This window comes from Anas platyrhynchos, chromosome 14 (assembly GCF_047663525.1).
Source record: "Anas platyrhynchos isolate ZD024472 breed Pekin duck chromosome 14, IASCAAS_PekinDuck_T2T, whole genome shotgun sequence".
Lineage (NCBI taxonomy): Eukaryota > Metazoa > Chordata > Aves > Anseriformes > Anatidae > Anas > Anas platyrhynchos.
In genome coordinates, this window is record NC_092600.1 from 8,793,364 (window position 1) to 8,813,184 (window position 19,821).

The 19,821-nt window shown below is 67.2% G+C and overlaps 1 protein-coding gene across 2 annotated transcripts; it reads left to right on the plus strand.

Moving 5' to 3' along the window:
- The first annotated feature begins 6,080 nt into the window (after window positions 1-6,080).
- CPLX2 (complexin 2) lies at window positions 6,081-19,480 on the plus strand. 2 transcript variants are annotated; one of them, XM_072023269.1, is made up of 5 exons: window positions 6,081-6,220; window positions 10,413-10,511; window positions 17,118-17,225; window positions 17,658-17,833; window positions 17,965-19,480. In XM_072023269.1, the coding sequence occupies exons 3-5, from the start codon at window positions 17,195-17,197 to the stop codon at window positions 18,160-18,162; spliced, it is 405 nt and encodes a 134-aa protein (XP_071879370.1). In that variant the 5' UTR covers window positions 6,081-6,220; window positions 10,413-10,511; window positions 17,118-17,194; the 3' UTR covers window positions 18,163-19,480. The 2 variants fall into 2 exon arrangements, with proteins under 2 accessions (XP_071879370.1, XP_038042375.1); XM_038186447.2 differs by lacking the exons at window positions 6,081-6,220; window positions 10,413-10,511 and adding an exon at window positions 15,558-15,577.
- Window positions 19,481-19,821: the final 341 nt, after the last annotated feature.

Sequence of the window (19,821 nt, forward strand, 5' to 3'; positions counted from 1 at the left end):
CAGTGATGCTGAGGGGAAGGGAGGAGGATGCCGGCGGTCAGGCCTGAGAAGGTTGGAAGTGGCAGCCCAGGAAAGCCAGGGGAGAAGCACGAAGCGATTGTCCCTCACCCCTGCTCCGTGTCCAGCAGGACATCCAAGGCACAGGGGAGTCTCAGTGTCCCCCGAGGTGACCCCACAAGGAGGGGACGCTCTCCTGGCCCCGTCCCCGCAGCCCCCAGCCCGTTGCCGCCCCAGCGAGCCTTCTCCTCCTGACCTTATTAAAGCCGCCGGGCTGCAGGAGCTGATTCGATTAAATCGGGGCACAAAGCACTGTCCCTGGCAGGCGAGCGGGATGGATGGATAAGGCATGAAGTCCCCTCGCCCCCGGTGCCTCGTTAGCTGTGCTTTACCGTGCCTGCACGCCGGGCACGGCTGCGTGCCACCTCCCTGCGGCCGTGCCGAGCTCTGCCTGGGGGCTGGGGCAGCCACCAGGGGTGCCCAACACGTCTGTGGGACACAGCCCACGACCCCAGGACAGCCCCGGGGACCTGTGAGCCCACACCAGGCTCGGGGGGTCCTGGTGGTGGCATCTGCAGGTGGCAACATCTGCAGGCGGCTCCTCCTTGCTCCTCTGTACCTGCATGGACCGAGTTTGCTTCATCACTTGGGCTCTGAGTGCTCAGGCAGAGGCAGGGGGTGCGTGCCCCCACCAGGCATCCCCAGGCCCCCCTGTCTGAGCCCCTTCCACTCTCAGGACAGAAGTTTCACCCTCATCCCCCTCCCGAAACCCGCACGCAGCCAGGCGTTCCCTCCCCGCTAATGAGTCTGCAACGCTTTGGAGAAGGACTAATTCCTTCCCTCCTTAATGCATGGGAGCTTCTTACGCTAAATCTATACAGGCACAATTAGCATTATTCATATTCCATATGCTCCGCTCCCTGGTGATGAATATTAATCTGCTCCCCGCTCCCAGGCACTGGAGATAACGGCGCTGCACTGCGCCGCGGCGGCACACACCGGAGGAGCGCTGCCGCAGGTGGAGGGAGTTTCCCTCCCGCGTCGGGAAGGGGAGGCTCTGCAGCTTTTTTTGGGGGGACTGCAGGGCTCCTGCCGCGGGCAGAGTGGGATAACGCAGGGTGTTTGCTTTGCTCGTGCTGATCCGGGACCCCCAGGGCCACCCCGGTGCCCCCAGCAGAGGTGGGAGCTGAGCGGGGAGGGGAGCCCGGTGCCCCCCGGCACAGGCACGTTTTGGCAGCCTGGGGAGTTTTGGGAGGTCCTGCACAGCACCAGGAAGCCCTCGTGGGACAGCACGAGGTTATAGGGTGCCCTATACCTCTGGTGGGTGCCGCCCAGGTGACAGCCCCATAGTTGGTCCCTCTGTGGGCAAGCCGGGATGCAGGTGCAGCCACCACCCCGTGCACGAAGCCCAGCTCAGCTCCACGACACGGATCCAGCCACGCCAAACCTTCCCTCTGCCCCTAACCCAGGGCTGGCGGCACCAGGGCTCAGCCCCTTTAAATCCCTGAGCTCACAGGACGCGCTGGGACGCCGTACGGGGAAAAAATAAGGCAAAGAAATGATTTTCTTCTCGCCGGAAAGCTTGGAGAGCTGCCCGCTCCTCGGCAGCGCCTTGCCAGCCCTCCCACGCACCGCGCGGCGAAGGACTGCAGGGGCCAGCATGGGCCGGGGGGGCCGGGGGGCTACGGGGGGGCCCGTCCGTGCCGGGGGTCCCTTCCCTCCATCTGTCCCCTTCTCCAGGGCCATTCCCCGTCCCTGCCATCCCTGCAGGGGCCCTGGGCAGAGACCTGCTTCTGAGGAAGCTCATTGCTCGAAAAAAGCTAAAACTCACCCCAAATCCCTGCTGGACTCCCCACAAGGAGTTGCAAAATGGGGCCAAAGAGATGCAGGGGCTGGGGGCCGGGGGGGCCGGGAGGGAAGCCCCGAGCATCCCCCAAGGTCACTCTCCCCCTCCGCCTTCACGCCAGGATGGGTTTCTTCATTACTTACCCAAGCTGTAAATTGTCTAATTTGGAGCACACCATTTATCCCTGATGTGCACTTGAGCAGCCAGATTTTGTTTTCAGGTGTGTAATTAATTTTTTTTAATGTGATTTCTCTCCTAGGAAACCGCAAACAAACAGCTCTGGCTTTCGGGGCCGGGCTGCTGGGGTGAGCGGTGGGGCAGGGCGCGGGCAGGCGAGAGCAGAGGCCAAATCCTGCTGGATAACACCAAAATCCCGGCTCTGCGGGGGCAGGATCGTCTCTGCCCCGATGCCACCCACCAGCACCCGGCCTCCCCCATCACTGCCACGCTCCCCTGGCAGCAGCGAGGGGAAGCAACAACTGCTTTCCCCGCTCCGGGCTCAGTCTGCTGGGAATTACCATTTTTATTAAAATCTACCATGTCCTTGGCTGCGGGGAATGTGATTTGCTCCTGGAATGAGATTACGGAGCTTCCCGAGGAGCTGGGATCGGCCTCGGCGACTTCTGCCCTCGAGGCACGTCCCCGTGGCTGGCTGCACGCGGGTGCTGGTGGCACGGAGGGGACAGGGACACCTTGTGCTGCTGCTGGCACGTGTTCCCTCACCGTCCCACCGGCAGCAGCCACCCGCAGAAAAAGGTCACTGCTGCATCCCCTGGGGATGAGGATGCCAAGGGCCTGGCACCTCGGGGGGGTTCTGCTCATTCCCTTCTCTGCTGTGACCCCCCAGGAGTGGTCCCCAGGCTGAGGGCTGGGGCTGAGCACTCTGCACCCACCCCGTTTATTCCCCTTTGTGCCGGGTAACCGGCTCCCAAGGAGCTGCTTAGCATTCAGAGCAGGTGCCCGCGCTGTTTCAGGGCAAAAACTCTCGAGTTTGGCTTCGCAAACACATCGATCTTCTGCAGCCTGCCGTAAAGGGCAGCATCTCCGCACCCACCTGCCGAAAACAGTTAACAGCAGAGGGTCCCAGCGCTGTGGGGCCAGGCTCGGCTCTCCCAAACCCCAAAACACGCAGCCACCTTCTCCCCAGCACCTTCTCCCACCAGGTTTGGTGCCGTGCAACCGCGCCGAGCTCATCTTCCTGACGGGCAGGGCTGCTTTATCTGCCTTCCCTCTCCTGATAAGGGCCCGGCTGCGCGCTCGCCAGCCTGAGGAGATAACACTTAAACAGCTTCTTTTCTTACACTTCACGTGGGGATTATTACGCCTGCCTTGAGTCCCCCCTTGCTGCCAGCACGGGAAAAAATCCATCGCAGAGCATCGCCGGCACGCAGGGCAGCACCGAGGGCTGTCCCCTCCTGCGTCCAGCCGGGGAGCTGAGCACCCCCTGCACCACCCACACAGCACCAGCGCTGCCACCAAGGTGACCTCTCCCCGTGGGAGCACGTTTCCTGCACTTTGCTCCAAAGTGTTTGCTCAGGAGTGGCTGCAGCTGCCCCGGAGCCCAGCTGCCTGCTGCGGGAAGGAGCCACGTCCCCTGCCAGGGACCGGTGTTGGCCCCACATCGCTGTCCCCACAGCCACGGGAGAGCCACCAGCCCCCCAGCGCCCGACTGCCAGGCTCCAGCGTGCAGTTTTGGAGCAGTCTGGTATAGATCATGGCAAAGCGGGAGCCCCCCCGGACAGCACTTGGATGGCTTCTCCTGCTAGGAGGAATTGCAAAACCAGCAGCTCCCCTTAGCAGGGTGAAGGCTGGGGAGAAAAACGACCATTGATCGCCCTGCGAGTTCAGCAGCGAGGCTCGCATGGCCATGATCAATAGCACCGGAGAGGTGCTGGGCTCGCTGGGGGTTCTGCATCTGCCTGGGGCGTGGGGATGAAGCCTGCACCCTGGCAGCACCCAGCACAGCCCTGCAGGGTGCAGCCCCCACCGTGCAGCCCCACCGGGCTCCCTGTACCCATATTTCCATCCTGAGGGGGAGGAGAGCAGCGATGCGCACTCGGGCACAGCAGGGGCGAGCTGGCAAAGCAGCCATCCCATGGCCACAGCTTCCCACCCTGGTGGCACAGAGACAGCCCCAGGGACCCTCTGCCAAGGGACCCGGTGGACAGCCCACCCTCGGGAGCTCAGCCCTTGCCCTGGCTCCCCGTGGGTCCCTTCTCGTCCCCACGCACAGAAGTGGCAGCGAGGTTTCCAGCCCACTCACCAGCCTCAAGGCCAGCTGCCCCGCCACCCGCAGGGCACCCAGCCTTGGCCCAATGGGAGGAATGGGGTGAAAAGCTGAGATTTCCGTCCTGCCAGGGGAGGATGTGGGCAGAGAAGGCAGGACTACACTTCCCAGAGTGCTCCTGGCCCTGCCTGCCGCCCGGGGAAAGGCTCAGGGACCCAGCCACCAGCTCCTCCCTGCTCCTAAATTATTCTGATTATTATTTATTTGTGGTTTTTCTGCACTTAACTGCCTGCCTCGTCCACTTAATCGGGGGATTATTGCCCTACCTGCCCATCCGCCTGAGCCCGACTCATTACTGGGGCTTATTTATTAGCAGCGAGGCAGCAGCAGCGCACCCTGCGGCTCTCTCTCCTCCGGCACAGGCAGCTGGAGGCGATGGAGGGAGGCGAGCCGGGGCCACGGCAGGGCCACCGGCAGCGTCAGGGCCACCGGCAGCGAGCACGGCCACGGTTCTAGCACGGAGGTGTCACAGCAGCCTCCTCCCGTGGCTCACGTCAGCCCAGGCCACGGGACACGGCCGCTCTTGGCAAAGCGCAGGGGAAACAGCGAGAGCCTGGCTGAGCCTTCAAAGTGCTGGGGAAAGGTCAGAGGCACGGCGCTGTGCTTCTGCTTGCAGGGAGGGACACGAGCTCCTCGGCACGGAGGTGGCAGCTGAGTGGCGGCCACGTGGCAGGGTGACAGCAGCGGGTCACCGGAGCCCGCAGCGGGCAGGCAGAGGGGAATCGGTGTCCCCAAACCCAGGAGCAGCCGCTGCACCCCCCGGTCCTTATTCCGACTGCTGCTCCCGTCTGCAGGCAGGAGCATCGGGGAGGAATGTGGGACGGAGCGCACGAGCCTGCCTATGGAGCACGGAGATAAATAAAACATGGGGGGAGGCAATCAGAGCTGCCCACTCGGCCGCGGGCTGCGCGGGATGCGGCGGCTGCGCAGGGTAGGGGGGGGACCCTCAGCCGCTCCTCCCCAGCCATCGGGCCCGCGGCCCCAGCGCTGCTCGGCTGTTTGCAGCCACGTTTTGCAGCCTCAGCACCGGGGGGGATTGATTTATTCATCAGCTGCTCCATCCCACACCAGCCCTGCGTGCTGGGCAGCAGCGGCGCCACGAGCCGCGGGTGATGTGACGAGCGGCACGCAAGGCAGCGGGGCTGGCGGACCCCACGGGGGGCTCCTGGCTGGCCTGACACCCCCTGACACCCCCTGACACCCCCTGACACCATGCCAGGAGGACGAGGGACACGCTGGGGAGGGAAACATGAGCATCGCACTGCCTCAGGGCTGTGGGGTGTTAAAGCAGCTCTGTCCTGAACCCCCTGGAAGGGGCCGGGATGGAGAGGCAGGAACCCCTTTGTCAGAGGATCAGCAGCACTGAGGGACAGACCTATTGCAGGGACAAAGAGCAAAAAAAGGGACAAAAAGTCCCTGTCCCCTGCCCCTCCACTCGCCCTGCTCCCCTTGCTCAGACCACTTCACCTCCCCAGCCTTGGTTTTTGGAGACCCCCCAGCTCTTTGCACACCGGGGCGAGGCACCGGCACCCCCATGCTCAGTGCCCCCACGTCTCTGGGTGGCACCCGCACAGCCCCACAGCCAGAGACCGGCTCCAACCCCACGGGAGGGGGAATGGCTGAGCCGGGGGGAGAGAAGTGCAGGGCCCTGCTGGTGGGATGGATACGGGGGGGGGGATTCCTGCAGGGGGGGCGACAGCTCGGGAAGGATGAGCAGGAACCGGGGTGGCCAAGAACTGGGGGTACCGGGGTCGTGTCCAGGTACCGGGGGGGGGTCTGCCGGGGGCACCGCAGGGAGCGGGGACGCAGGGAGGGATGCGCAGCGGGGGCGATGCTTGGGCACGGCGGGGGGGGGACACGCGCTCAGGGCCGGGTACCGCAGGGGACTCGCCACCGGCGGGGGCGCGGGGCGGGCCGGGGGCGGGCACGGAGCCGGCCCCGCCCGGGAGGCCGTGCGGCGGAGGGGGAGCCAGCAACGGGAGCCCCCCCCCGGACCGCTCCGGCTCCCGCCTCCCTTCCGGCGGCGGCTCCTTCCCTGCGCCGGGGGTGGACCGGGCGCACCGGAGCCGCACCGAGCCGAGCCGAGCCAGGTGGGTGCGGGGCCGGCACCGGGCACCGGGCACCGGCAGCCGGGGGCGGGCCCCGCCGTGCCGCAGAGCCCGGGGATGGGCGGAGGTGTGGGGATAAGGGGAGGGGGGGAGCGGTGGAGAACGGGGATGGGGATGGAGATGGGGATGGGGATGGGGCCGGGGACCGGCCCGCCGAGCCTCCCGGGGCCGCCGGCTTATGTAACGGGGCGGCGGCCGCGGGGCTGCGGCATGCGGGCTGCGGGGCGCGCTGCGGCTGCGGGAGGCAGCGCTCGGCGGGGTCCCTGTCCCCCCCCAGCATCACCATCACCTCTTCCCCGGCTGCCCCCACTTCTGCAGCCCATCCCCTCCCTGCCCTCCGCCCCGCAGGTCGGGCGGGGGGGTCGGGAAGGGCTGTGTGTCCGTGTGTCCCCCCCTCTCCATCATCGCACGGGGATGTGGCGCACGGGGATGTGTCCCTGCGGGCACGGAGAGGCGACCCGCACCCCCTGCCACCCTCTGCTTGTCCCCCGGGGGCAGCTCCCGGTGCCCTGCCGGGCTCTCCATACACCTCCCCATCCCCGTCTCCCTCCCGGGGAGGCTCAGCCCCTCCTGGGCCACCCCTGCTGCACGGCAGCTCCGCTCCCCGGGGTGCCATCCGGCCCCTTTCCCCACCGCAGCACCCCTGCTGCGCCCCAGCACCCCCAGGCTCCATCCCCGTCCCCCTGTCACATCCCCGGGGCTGTGGCACGCAGGGCAGGTGGCTGCAGGGACCCGGGCCTGGCAGCACGCGGTGACAGTGCCACCCGCATGGCAGGAGCGTGACCGGGTGGCTGCTGCCCCCAGGCAGGCGGCGCAGGGAGTGGGAGCAGCAAAGCAGGGCTGGTGCTTTTGCTCCGGACAGGGCTCGTGGCTCGGGGCTTCGCTGCCAGCCTACGGACACCGGGGAGAGCTCTGCCGGGGCAACCCGGCCCAGGAAAATGTCTCGAAGTCTCCCTTGGCCGTGGGCTGAGCGTTTGTTTCTTCGATCGCTTCTCGCGCGCTAACATTAGTGCCGAGATGACCCCAAGCAGGCAGAGCTATTAACACCTCGCAGCGCCCGGAGGACGGTTGCGGTTCGCACCTTGGCTCATCCCTGGCTCTCCGCAGCCTCCTGCTGCCAGGCGCAGCCCGCCAGGCCCGCTGCTGCTCCTCGGGAGCCGTGCGCCGAGTTCCCCATCACCATTTTAGCACCGAGTCCCAGCAGAGGTCGGGCTCACAGGAGCGTGGCCCCGCTCCAATCCCACCGCTGGGCACTCTCCTACCCCAGCTGGTGGCAGCCAACGTGGCACCGGCCCCACCACGGGGACCCCGCTGTCCCCAAGGCTGTGCGGGCACGGGACCGCACGAGCTCCTCCTGCCCGCAGCCTCCCGGGCAGACCTTCCCGTTTGTTCCTCTGCCAGCATTATCCCTGAGTTTAACCGAGCCCTCTCCCTCCCCGGTGTTTACTCGCCGGGTGTATTTATAGAGAGCAATCAGGCCTGCTCAGCCCGGGTAAACAAGCTGTGCTCCTGCGGGCTGCGCTCGCCTCAGCGCTCCTGCTGCTCGTCCCACGAGCTTTCCCCTCCGCCTCTCCTGGCTCCACGGAGGCCCAGACCTCGTGCCCGACCTGGGCTCTCCGAGCTGTGCCACCCGGCCCCGGTCTCCCCATCGGTCCCCAGGAGCTGCCGTCACCCTGCCCGTGTCACCCTGCCCGTGTCACCCTGCCCGTGTCACCCTGCCCGTGTCACCCTGCCCGTGTCACCCTGCCCGTGCTGCTGCACGAACGCTCAGGATCATTTTTCATCTCAGCCCGGCAAGTAGGACCCGAGCCTGCCCTGGCCCAGGGACAGATGTGCAGGAAGCAGTGAGGTTTTTAAGGCTGAAGGTTTGGGTTTGAGGCACACAGGGTGGCTCAGGGGCAGGGCACAATGTGACACCTGAGATTTCTCAGCCCCCTGTGGCAGGCAGGACGGGTGCTGCTGCCCTGACGATATTTCCCCTGAGCGCAGAGGCTTTGTGCCTCTCCCCAGCACCCAGTGCCTGGCCACGAAGCTACTGCCAGCCCCGAGCAGGTCACCAGAGCATCTCCTGACACAGAAGAAAGGCTTTGAGACGTGTCCCCGCATTTCCCACCCCACACTCCCACTTCTTCCCATCCCCAGCCCACCCCCGGGTGCCTCAGACACGGCGGCAGCTGGAGGAGCTGAGCCCTGCACGGGGGGTGCTGAGAGCTGCAGGTGCCAAGCAGAGGGGCTGGGGAATCTCCAACAGCCTCACCTCAGGGCTCAGCTTCCCCCTGGGGGCTGCCCTGTGGGCAGACCCTCGGCTGGGTAAAAGCAGCCCCACCAGCACCTGCTGGGCACCCCCGCTCTGCTCTCCCCTTCCCCTGCCTCGCCTCTGCCTTTGGCTGAGGTCGGTGCCGGGACGGACAGGCAGACAGACGGACGGAGCTGCTGCAGTTCTCCCCGTGAGCCGCCCAGGTGAGAGGCAGCTCTGCGCTCCTGGCAGGCTCTGCTGGTTGCAAAGGCAGGACATAAATAAATAAATATATCAACAAAGCAACCCCGCGCTGCTCTGGCCCAGAAAAGCAGCGCCCTGCAGGGACCCGACCGGCGCAGCCCCCCCAGGACCCTCTGCACCTCCTCGGGTCTCCACGCAGGGAGTTCCCCCCCTCTGAGCAGGCTGTGGGGTTTCAGCAAAGGCCAGCAGCTGATTTACACCCCAGGACGTGGCCGGCACAGCAGGGGCTGATCCTGTCCCGGCTCAGCTCCTCTCCCGGGTGCTGAGCTGCCTGAAAACCCGGCCGCCCCCAGCCCCCAGCCCCCTGCAGCCCATCCTACCCCGCTCCGAACCTTCCCACATCCCGCAGGAGGCAGCGCCTGTCCCCAGCAAAGGTCACCTTCACGCTGCCGCCGAGCCCTTTCCAGGCTGAGCTCTCAGCGCCGCGTTTCCCGGGGAAGCAGCCGCATTTCGGGGGTCTCCACGGGGGTCCCAGCAGGGTGCAGGGGCTGGCTGCCTACCCGGTGCCCTGTCCCCAAACCCAGCGCTGCACCTGGGGGCTCGGGGTGTCCCCTACCCCTGGGGCTGGGACCCACTTCCCTGCTCCCCAGTGCAGGAGAGCATTTAATCTCTTTTTAAATAAAAGGCAGGCGTTACCCCCAGCAGCCCCCCCCGTCCCCTGGTGTCACCATCTGAGTGTGTTTTCCCCTGGCTCCCCTGCGCGTTTATATACAATTCGCCCTGGAAATTCCCCGGGGCACAGGAAAGGAGCTGGCTCTGCGTTAGGATAAATACCTGACTTCCCCAGGAACCTGCTCCCTAAATCATGCAGCCCACGCTGTGCCCGCCAGGCACCAGGGTGGCACCAGCTGCTCCGTGGGGACAGGGCACGGTGCCACCCCGACACACTGCCAGCAGCAGGGTGCCCGGGTGTCTGCACGGCCCCGTCCCACGCAGCATCCCCTGGGAGCATCCCCTGAGCCTCCCCGGCCTGCCAGGGGCATCTCAAGGGCATTCGGGGTAGGGAGAAGGAAAAATCCCAGGCAGAAGCTTCCCGAAGTTCAGCCCAAGTTGGGAGCCCGAGGAGGGAAAGGCGTCCTCAGCCTGCAGCCTTTGTTAAGGGCTTTGGTTTGCCTGCTTGTTTTAACTGGCCGTTACCTTCTCCAAAGCAGAAATTCATCATCTGGAAGCCGAGGAATGCGGAGTTAATGCGAAATTTTAAAACCCTCAAAGAGCGAGAGAGCCCGCTAAATAATTCATGCAGGCAGCCAAACTGCCGGGTGCCTGCGGAGAGAGCGGAGCCCTCGGCCAGGAGCCCTCGGCCAGCAGCGGTGCTGGTGTCCTGGGTCCGAGAGGGGCAAAACCCCCCAGGGGCTGCCACCTCCTGCTGGCTGCTGCCCACCCGTGTCCCTGCTGGGCTCCCCCTTTGGTCCTCAGAGCTCGGGGTGCGAGGGGTTGGGGGGGGTCCAAAAAACAGGCAGTGGGCTGTGCTCTCCATCACCCATGGATGAAGACAGCAGCTCCATCCTCCTCCTCCTCCTCTGGGGGATGAAGGAACCCACCACCAGCCCTCATACCCCTGCCCCAGCTGGCTCGGTGGCCACACTCACTCGGTCCTGTGCTGTGTGGGGTGTCCTGTGCTCTGTGGGGTGCCCCCTCCAGCACTGATCCTCCTGCTGCCGCTGTCTCCCGCAGGCCCCGCTCTCCCTGCGATGCCCACCCGCCCCCACGAGGCCCCCTCCACGCTGCGTTAGGTGCCGAAGCCCGCGGACGCCCGGCGCTGCACACACCAAGGTAGGCAGCACGGCCCCGCTGGGGGCTCAGCACCGCGGGCATCCTCACGAGACCCCCCCGGGGGGGGCAGCAGCTCTGGGGTGGACACGAGGCACGGTCCTGCCTTGGGACCCCGGCAGGTGATGGTGGTTGTGGAGGTGGTGTGGGGAACGGGGATTTTTTTTCCTTTTTTTTTTTTTCTCCTTTTTTTTTTTTTCCCTCTGAAAGCCCCCAGATGGGCAAGGTAGGAGCCAAACCCCGCTGGAAGCAGCCAAGAATGATTTTCTGGCCAGAGCCCCAGCAGCTCTTGGAGCGGCGCCGTGCCCAGCCAGCGTCACACCGCAGCGGAAACCCCGAGCGCAGGCGGGCTGGGGGCGGCTTCATTTTCTCCCCCTTCCCAAGCTGCCCCCCAGCACAGGGGTCTCACCCTCCCCGTGCCCTGATCCAGGCTCATCCCACTCCCATCGAGCCGTAGCTTGGCTGGACCCCCGACACCCAGATGTCCCCCCCCTGCCACTGCTGAGCCCCCCGCTGTGCCACCATCTGCTGCCGGCGGAGGACGGGGTGTCCCCGGCGCTGTGACCCTTCCTTGGTGGCTCTCAGCTCCCAAACTTGCCCTCTGTGGGGCTGCCCCCCGGGGAGGAAGGTGCTCACCCTCCTTTGTGGGTTCTCCCATCCCAGCACAGAGCCCAGGAGAGGGGCTTGGGGGGGGTCCAGGCATCTGCTCCCCACCCTGCCTCAGCCACCTCCACCATCCCTATGCCCTGGATGTCCCCTGCCAGGGCAAAGGGATGGAAATGGGGACGTGCACAGGCTGGCTCCTTCCTCAAAGGTGATTGCTGGGGTTGCTGGGGTAGGGAGTGCTGGGGAGGCACCGTGGGGGCTCGGGGGGGGCTTTTGTTGGCTGCCCGCGTGGTGCTGGGTGCGCTGCGCCCGGCTCTGCTCCGCGCCGGCCCCTGCAGAGCTGTGCGGGTGTGCGTGCCTGCCATAAATATTGATGGGGTGGACTCGGTGCGAGGGTGCCTTTCCGTACGGCATTTGGGATGTAAACGCGCTGGGTACCTGCTGCCTGGGCTGGGGAAAGCTGCGTGAAAGCACCCAGGCCAAAGGCACGGGGGTTTTATAGAGGGAATTCATCCTGCTGGAGGTGGGAAGGGGCTGGGGGAATAACCCCGGGGGTCACAAAGCCGCTGGGCGAACCCGCAGCAAGCCCCAAACCTTCCGCCAGGGACTGCAGAGAGCGGCCGCTGCTCCCCCAGCCCTGCTTCCCGCGCAGCCCAGGCAGGATAAACAGCGAGGGGCTGCAGTGCCTCTGCTTAATAATGCACAGCACAGAGGCACCGGCCGCACGCTGCTCCCGGCAGCCACGGGGACCAGGAGCTGTCACTGCAGCGTGCGGCCCAGAGGGTCGATCCGGCACCCCCGGTGCTCACAGGGTGGCCACAGCGGGGTCGTGTGCCCTGTGGTGCTGGAAGAGCCGTGGGGACGTGGCCACCTCAGGGCTCCGTGGGGCCACCAGCTGTGGGGAGGGCTGGGCAAGCTGAGCTCCCCACTGCAGGGTGCAGAGCAGGCTCTTGGCTGTGGCTGTGGCTGGGTCCCTGCCCCAGGGGGAAATTCAGCCCCGTGCGCATTGTGGGGGCTGCCTTTTGGGGCTGCAGTGGGAGCACTTCTCCCCCTCTCCAGCACCTTCTTGTGTTTTTTTGTTTTGTTTTGTTTTGTTTTTTTTCCCCAGCTGTGCCAGGAAAGGCTGGAGGCAGCGGGCTCGGTCCCCTCCTTGCCCCCCAGCTCCTTCGTGTGCAGCCACCCCAGCTGGCACGAGCAGGCACACAGGCAGCCCTGCAGGCACAGCGTACACACAGCTCCTGCCAACACCCGGGGGGGGCACACGTGGCCCTAATTGTGTGCGGTGCCACCACCCGGCCCCGCCACCCATCTGCCGCGGCACGGAGCCGCCAGCACCCAAACCGCTGCCATGGACGGGCTGGGGGCACCCCGTGCACCCCCACCCCACGGGCAGGCAGGAGCCCAACGCTCGGGGCCAGCCCATCGGCGAGAGCACTGCGGAGGGGTCGTGGTAGGGGCTGCGGTGCTGGTGCTGGCGGGGCCGTGCTGGTGGTGCAGGGAGCAGGGAAAGCTGCGGTGCTGGCCCCGAGCGTGGCGGTGAGCCCGGGTCCCCCCTCACACGTGCACGGTGTCACTGTGAGAAGGACAGCGGGTGGCAGGGGCTGTCCCTGCCCTCTGCGTGCCCTGACCTTGCTCAGGAAGGTCGGCTCTGAGCTGATTCTGCAGGACTTGGGTGGCTGCTCCCATCCCTGTCCCCATCCCTGTCCCTGTCACTATCCCCGTCCCCATCCCTGTTCCCATCCCTGTCCCCGTCACTGCCCGGTGCCAGCCCCAAGGGGGCCAGGGCTGCTCTTCAGAGCTGCAGCTGCTGCCTGTTTTGTGCTGCCTCTTCCCCTTCTCCCCGCTGCTGTTTTTGTTTTGTTTAAGAGGCCGGGTTACGAATTTTAAACAGGCTCCTGAAAAACCCAATTACCTCCAGAAGACAACCTGATAAAAGCTGCCTAAGTGGCACTGTGGAAATCGCCTTGTGCAGCAGCCGAGGGAAAACCGACGTAACAAAGCCTCTGGAAATGGAGTTAACCACTTTTAATCCCTTGGTGCGATGAGGAGGGCCAACAATTATTTTCTGCAGAGATGGGGGGGGGGGAATAAATAAAATAACTGCCCTGTGCTGCCGAGGGGTTGCAGCAGGCCGGGTTGGTGGCGGTGCAGCAGGATGGGTGCAGGCATTCAGGCACCTCGGCTGTGCCCAGGAGCCCTGCAAGAGCCCGCGGATGCTGTGACCTTGCAGGGTCCCCGTGCATCTGCAGGGCCTGGGGACGATGCTGGGGCGTTGCTGACCCCATATGGTGGCTGATGCAGCAGCAGCCAGCCCCGTGCCCGTTCCCCAGCAGCACAGGAGAACGGTGAGGCGCAGGACTTGGCAGCACCGGGAGCTTCCTCCTCCATCTGGCCACGGCGCTGCTCCCCCTTCCCTCCCCGACCCTTCCCTTCCTGCTCCCCCCAACCAGCACCAAAAACCCACCGGGCAGCTCACCCAGCATGATGCCGGGAACCAGCTGCACCCAAGGGTCTCCCCAAACCCACCAGCAGCTCCCAGTGCCACCAGCATCCTGCAACCATCTCCGCGGGGCAGAGCTGGGTGCCTGCTGGCTGCGGGTGCGCTGCTGGCAGCTGGAGCGCCGGGGCGGTTGGCCACGGCTGCCGGGAGCCTCGTGCTGCTTCGCCCACCTCCCCCTGCCATCAACACCCTGCCTGGGGTCCCACGCTTGGGGACAGCTCCCCGGGCAGCCCACCCGCCACCGAGCCCCGCTGCATGAAGGATTGGCCCCGCTGGCATGGCCAGAGCTCCTACTGGGACCAGTATTTGGGCACGCTGGGAGCTACTGGGGGAGGATGCGCTTAATGAGCCGAGGCGTCTCCAAAGATTGAAAGACTCCAGGACCCATCCCAGGAACAAAAGGAGGCGTTTGTCAGGCGCTGAGAGACGGGCTCGTTAATTCCTCCTGGCTGTCACACTTATCTGTAATGAATTTGTGCTCCGCTGTATTATTTTTAATACAATAGGAGCGGTGCCGCCCGCCCACCGCCCGGCTGCCGGGAGTGCTGACGTCAGCGCCCGGAGCGGGGCTGCTGCGGGACGGACGGACGGGTGGACGGACGGACAGACGGACAGGCCAAATGTGAGCCTGTCCCACCGCCCCCATGCCCATCCCGCAGCGGGTGCCGGGGCAGGAGGAATTTTTGCATGGAGGTGGAAAATTGAGTTGTCGGTCGGGGTGGGAGGAGGCGGAGGGCTTGGGGCTGGCGGAGGAGCGTGCTGGGCTTGAGGGGGGTGTTTTGGGGTGCGGGGAGCAGGGGGGGAGCAGGAGGAACGCGTCCTCCGTGCATTATCCCCGTGCTGAGAGCCGTCTGCCCCCGCAGCCACGCGTCGTGGTGCTGCGTGCGCCCGCGTGGCTCCGTCGGTGCCGCGTGCCCCACGGAGGTGCGGGGCTGTGGGATGTAGCCGCGAGCATCCCCGCAGGGCTGCGGCTCCGGGGCCTCGCCAGCAACCACCAGATAGCCCCAAAGCTGCGCTCGGAGCTCTGCTAATCTGATTTGCAAAGAGCTCGCCTGGTCTCTACCCGCACACGGCTGGATTCATTCGCAGGCGCCAGTGGGGCACGGGGTGCGCACCCAGCCCAGCGCCTCCGCACCCCGAGCTCCACTGCAGCCACGTGGGTGTTGGGGCTGTGAAACCACCGCGTGTCCCCAGCACCCCAAAACCACCTCGTGTCCCCAGCACCTTGTGTCCGGGCACCCCTTGCCCACCGTGGTCTCCCCCTGGGTGTCAGTGCCAAAAATTCCGAGCTGGGGGCTCCGTGTGGCTGCGGTGATTTATCGGGGACTTTAACAGCGCCCGCAGCCGCCCTGCGCCTCTGCAATTAATCACGGCTGCTCCTGGAGAGCCGCGGAGTTACCGAGGCCTGGCCGGGGGCTCGTGGGGGCTCGTGGGGGGCTCTGGTCCCCTGGGACCAAGGGGTCCCAGGGACAAGGACGGGCTGCGGGTCAGGGGGATGGATCAGGGTGGGGGGCACAAGTATGGGTTGGGGGTCAGCGTGATGAATTGTGGTCGGCTCAATGAATTAGGGTCAGGGTGACAAATTGGTGCCGCTCGGGGTGTCCGGGGGGGGATCAGCTCCCCGCCACCGCCTCGCTCGGGCCGTTCATTGCGGCGGAGGTGAATCATTGAATCATTGCAGCGGGGGGGGGAGCAGCGGGGCGGCGCTGCCCAGTCCCAGCAACATTCCCCGGGGGGGTCCCGGTGTCTGTGTGTTTAGTGGGGGGGTCCCGGCCCCCTCCCGTGCCACCCCCTACGCGCACACCCGCACTGCCCGGTGCCGGCGGGGAGCGGAGCGGAGCTGGGGGTGGCTCCCGGTGTTGGGGGGGGGGGGGATCCAGGCGTGTCCGGGGAGTGGGGGGGGGGGGCGGGATCGGGGCGGGGCGGGGCGGGGCGGCGGCAGCCGAGAGCCGCGGCGGAGCCGGTGAGTGCTGAACGGTGCTGAACGGACAGCGCCGCCGCTGCGGCACCGGGCGGCACCGGGAGGGCCCCGCGCCGCAGCCCCCGGGGAGGGGAAGGGTTGGGGAGGGGGAGGGCACCCCCCCGAGGGTCCCCGCGCCACCGCTGCCATCCCCTCCCCGTGGCCCCGTCCCGCGTCCGCCGGGTCCCCCCGTCGTGTCACCCCCCCCCCCACCTCCTCCCGGTGGTGCCTGCATGCCCGGTGTGCCCTCCCGTGGCTGCTGTCCCCGTGTCCCTGCTTGTGACTCCCCCCTTTCGGGTGTCCCCCTCCCCCTGCGGTGTCCGTGCACCCCGTTCTGTGCTCCCGCTGTCCCGGGCGCCCCCAGTTTCCTTCCCCCCCCCTCTGTCCTCGCCGTCCGGTATCGCCGTGTCTCCGGTGTCCCCTGAGCCCCCCCGCGGCTGGCACCGCCACGGAGCCCTGGGTGGAACAGACCCCCCCGTCCCCATCCCTATCCCTATCCCTGTCCCCATCCCGGTGCTGTGGGGTTCCCCAGTGCAGGGACCAACAAACTTCCCCAGTACCAGTTAGTGGGGGCCCTCCCACTGCCTGCTGCAGGGTCCTGAATGAGGGGGGGGATCCACGAGGCTGCGGCACCACGGGGTGCACACACACACCACCAACCGCACGCACGGTGCCAGCACTGCCTGCACCCCAGGGCACACGGGGGGGGCACACACACGCATGCCCAGCCCCCCCACACACCCCCCACTCACCCCCCTGCGAGCAGCCTGCAACACCCCCACACGCGCAGCTCGCTCTGCAAAGCGCCGTGCACGCACCCCCCTGAGCCACCCGCACGCCCCCGGCCCCTCACACACACACGCACACCCAAACCCGGCCCGCAGCCCCCCCCCCAGCGTGCAAACACGCTCAGCAGCACGGCGGCGCGCAGCCTGCGAGCCCGTGCGCGCGCACACCCGCCGCCCGCCTGCCCCTACCCGCACAGCTTGCAAAGCCCCAAAGTCGCGCACGGAGATTGCAAACAGGCTGCACACCCCCACGCCGTGTGGGCACGCGCAGCCTCCGGCCCCCCCCAAATTTGTACACACACACACACAGAGCGTGTGCCCGGTGTGTAAACACGGCCTGCGAACACCCCTCCTGAGCAAACACGCGGGCAGCGCTGCGATGTGCCCAGGGCGCACTGACGGCGTGCCACGCGCCTGCAAACCCCAAAAAGTCACAACCTGCCGGCAGCTGTGGCTCCTTCCCTCCGCAGAGCACAGGCATTGCAGCACCGGGGCGCGTTGTCCTCCCCAGGTTCCTTTGTCCCCACCGTGCACGAGGACACAGTGGTGGCACGGTGGTGGCACGGTGGGTTGCGGTGCTCCCAGTTCCGTGCCACCGAGTGCAGTGCCACGGTGGAAGCCCCTCTGGAGCTGAGTCTGCAGGGGTGCACCCTGCAGCCCAAGGGTCTGGCAGCGTCCCCGGTGCGTCCCCGGTGCTGGGGCAGCGGGGACCCCATGCTTGGTGTCCCCAATGCTGTCCCTCTCTCCCTGCCCAGGTGGCCCTGGTCGGCGAGCGTGGACGGCAGTGGATGAGCGCTGGGCACCGGCCTAGCCACACGCACACACCGGCACCATGGACTTCGTCATGAAGCAAGCGCTGGGCGGTGAGTGGGGGCGATGCCGTGGGGTGACAGCACGCTCAGCACCCCTGGGAACGCAGTGCAGGCAGGCGGGGAGGGCCACTGCAGGGGATCCAGCAGCCGCTGGAGTCCTCCGGGGTTCCCGGCGCCGGCAGTGCCTGGCGGGGGATTCCCGGCTCTCCTGCCGCGAGGTGGGATTCCCCGGCGGGTCCCCTGGGTGCCAGCGCCGGAGGAGCTGCAGGCGTCTCCCCGGGCTGATGCTCAACTAGGGCAGCGCAGGCAGCCCGCAGCGCTCCCGTCCCCGCAGCCTCCAGAGCCCGTCTGCAGCCAGCTCCAGTGGCACTGGGGATGAGGGGACCCCGGGTTGTCCTTGCAGGCTGGCTCCGTGCCCTGCGTGGCTCCGGTAGCCAGCCTCGGGGTCTTGTACCGCACAGCTGAGGGTCTCGTCCCGCACAGGGGCCACCAAGGACATGGGAAAGATGCTGGGGGGCGAGGAGGAGAAGGACCCCGACGCGCAGAAGAAGGAGGAGGAGAGGCAGGAAGCGCTGCGCCAGCAGGAGGAGGAGCGGAAAGCCAAGCACGCCCGCATGGAGGCCGAGCGGGAGAAAGTCCGGCAGCAGATCCGCGACAAGGTGGGCGCACGGCTCCCTGCCCCACGGCTCCCTGCCCCGGGGGCTGGGACCGCTGGGCAGCGAGGGGCAGGGGGCGCAGGGCGGGCAGTGCCCCCTCCCCGCCACCCCGCTCAGGGCCCGTGTCCCCGCAGTACGGGCTGAAGAAGAAGGAGGAGAAGGAGGCGGAGGAGAAAGCGGCGCTGGAGCAGCCGTGTGAGGGCAGCCTGACGCGCCCCAAGAAAGCCATCCCGGCGGGCTGCGGGGACGAGGAAGAGGAGGAGGAGGAGAGCATCCTGGACACCGTGCTCAAGTACCTGCCCGGCCCGCTGCAGGATATGTTCAAGAAGTAACGGCACCGCCAACCCTGCCATGGGGTGCTGGGGCACAGGCGCCCTCCTCCTCCTCCCTCCAACTCCTCCATCAGTTCCCTTGGCCCCGGGGGGGTCCCCGCACCCCCTCCCCGCCTCCCTCCACCCCGCCCTCCCCCCGACCACCCGCCCCGTCCCGTCCAGGCAGGGCCCCCCCCGACCACGTTGTGCCAAAGGGGAGCTTCCCTGGCCGGACAGGGCGACCCGGGACCAAATGCACTGATGTGACCTCGCGGCAGGCTGGGGGCACCCCAGGCCCCACCGAACCCCGGGGCGGCTCCCCGTGCCCCCGGCCCTGCCCCTCTGCCCCCCACCGCCCTCCCACCCACCCGGGGGGGGCCCGGGCAGGCCTCCATGTGCCCGCCCTCGCCCCCAGCACTGCCACCCTGCCCTGCCCCACCCTGGGCCATGCCCAAAGCACAAAGCCAGGCGCCCTGCCCGCAGCTCCCCCCCATCCCCGCTCCCTGCTGGGGTCCCCCGGGGCTACCCGGTGCACCCCAGCATCGGGTTGGGGGGGGGGGGGTTGGAGGGGACCCCCCCCACCTCCCTCCCCTTCTCCCCGCATCTCTGGCCCCATAGTTAAAGCCATATCAGTTAGACTGCAATACTTCAGCACCGGGAGGAGCGGGCGCCGCGCTCCGCCGACCGTGTACAAAGGCGCGTGCGGGGCAGGGACCCCCCCTGCCCCGTCCCCCCCGCCCCGTCCCATCCCCGCCGTCCCCCCCCCACCGCTCGCTCGTCCGTGTCTCGGCCCCGCTGCCCCCTCACCCCCTTCCCCTTTTACCCCCCCGTTCTCGCATCGGTGTCCGTGTGCCAGGGTGCGCCCCCGTTGCTCCGTGCGTCCTCGTGTCCGCTGCTCACGCCTCCATCCTCCCCCCCAAAGCCCCCCGCTGTCCCCGGGGGGCCGCCCGCGGCGCTGAGCCGAGAGCCCCCGTGCCCGCGGGCTGCAATAAACCCAGCGCGGGGCTGGGGGCTGCCCCCCCCCTCCCCGGCGCTGGACACACACGGGTCCCCCCCGGGGCCTGGGAAGGGACCCCGGGCGAGGCAGCCCGGGCACGTCCCAGGTGCCACCGCTCGCGCCCCGATGGGGGGGACGGGGGGCACGCCACCGCCCCAGCCTGTCCCTTGCCGTGCTGCCACCCCCTTGACCCCCCCGTGCTTCCTCTGCCACAGCCCCCAGCCGCTCGCCCCGGCCCTTTTAGGGAGGCGGAGGGCGGCTCGGGGCGCCGCAGTCATGCTGTGACCATCCTGCTCGAACTAGTCTTTGACAAACGAATAAAATAAAGGGATTTGTACATTGCTCCGGCCTTCGCTCGGCTCTCACTGCCCCGCACCGACATCTCCCATCCCTCCGTGCCCCCGTTAGGGCTGAAAGCTGGCTGCTCGTCACGCTACGGGATGCCACAGGGCTTGTCCTCACCCCGTGGGGCACCCAAAAGCACCCAGGCTGGGCCACAGGGAAAGGGAACGCCTCCCTGGCTCCCATTCCCCAGTGCCTTCCCTGAAAGCACCCTGTGTGGGGCTGGGGACAAGGGAAAAGGCTTTGGGGCCCATCCTACAAACCCACGGGTACAGCAGGGGGGCTCCTGCCCTTCCCCCAGGCTCTGGGACTCCCCCCACAGAATATGTGGGGGCACCCAC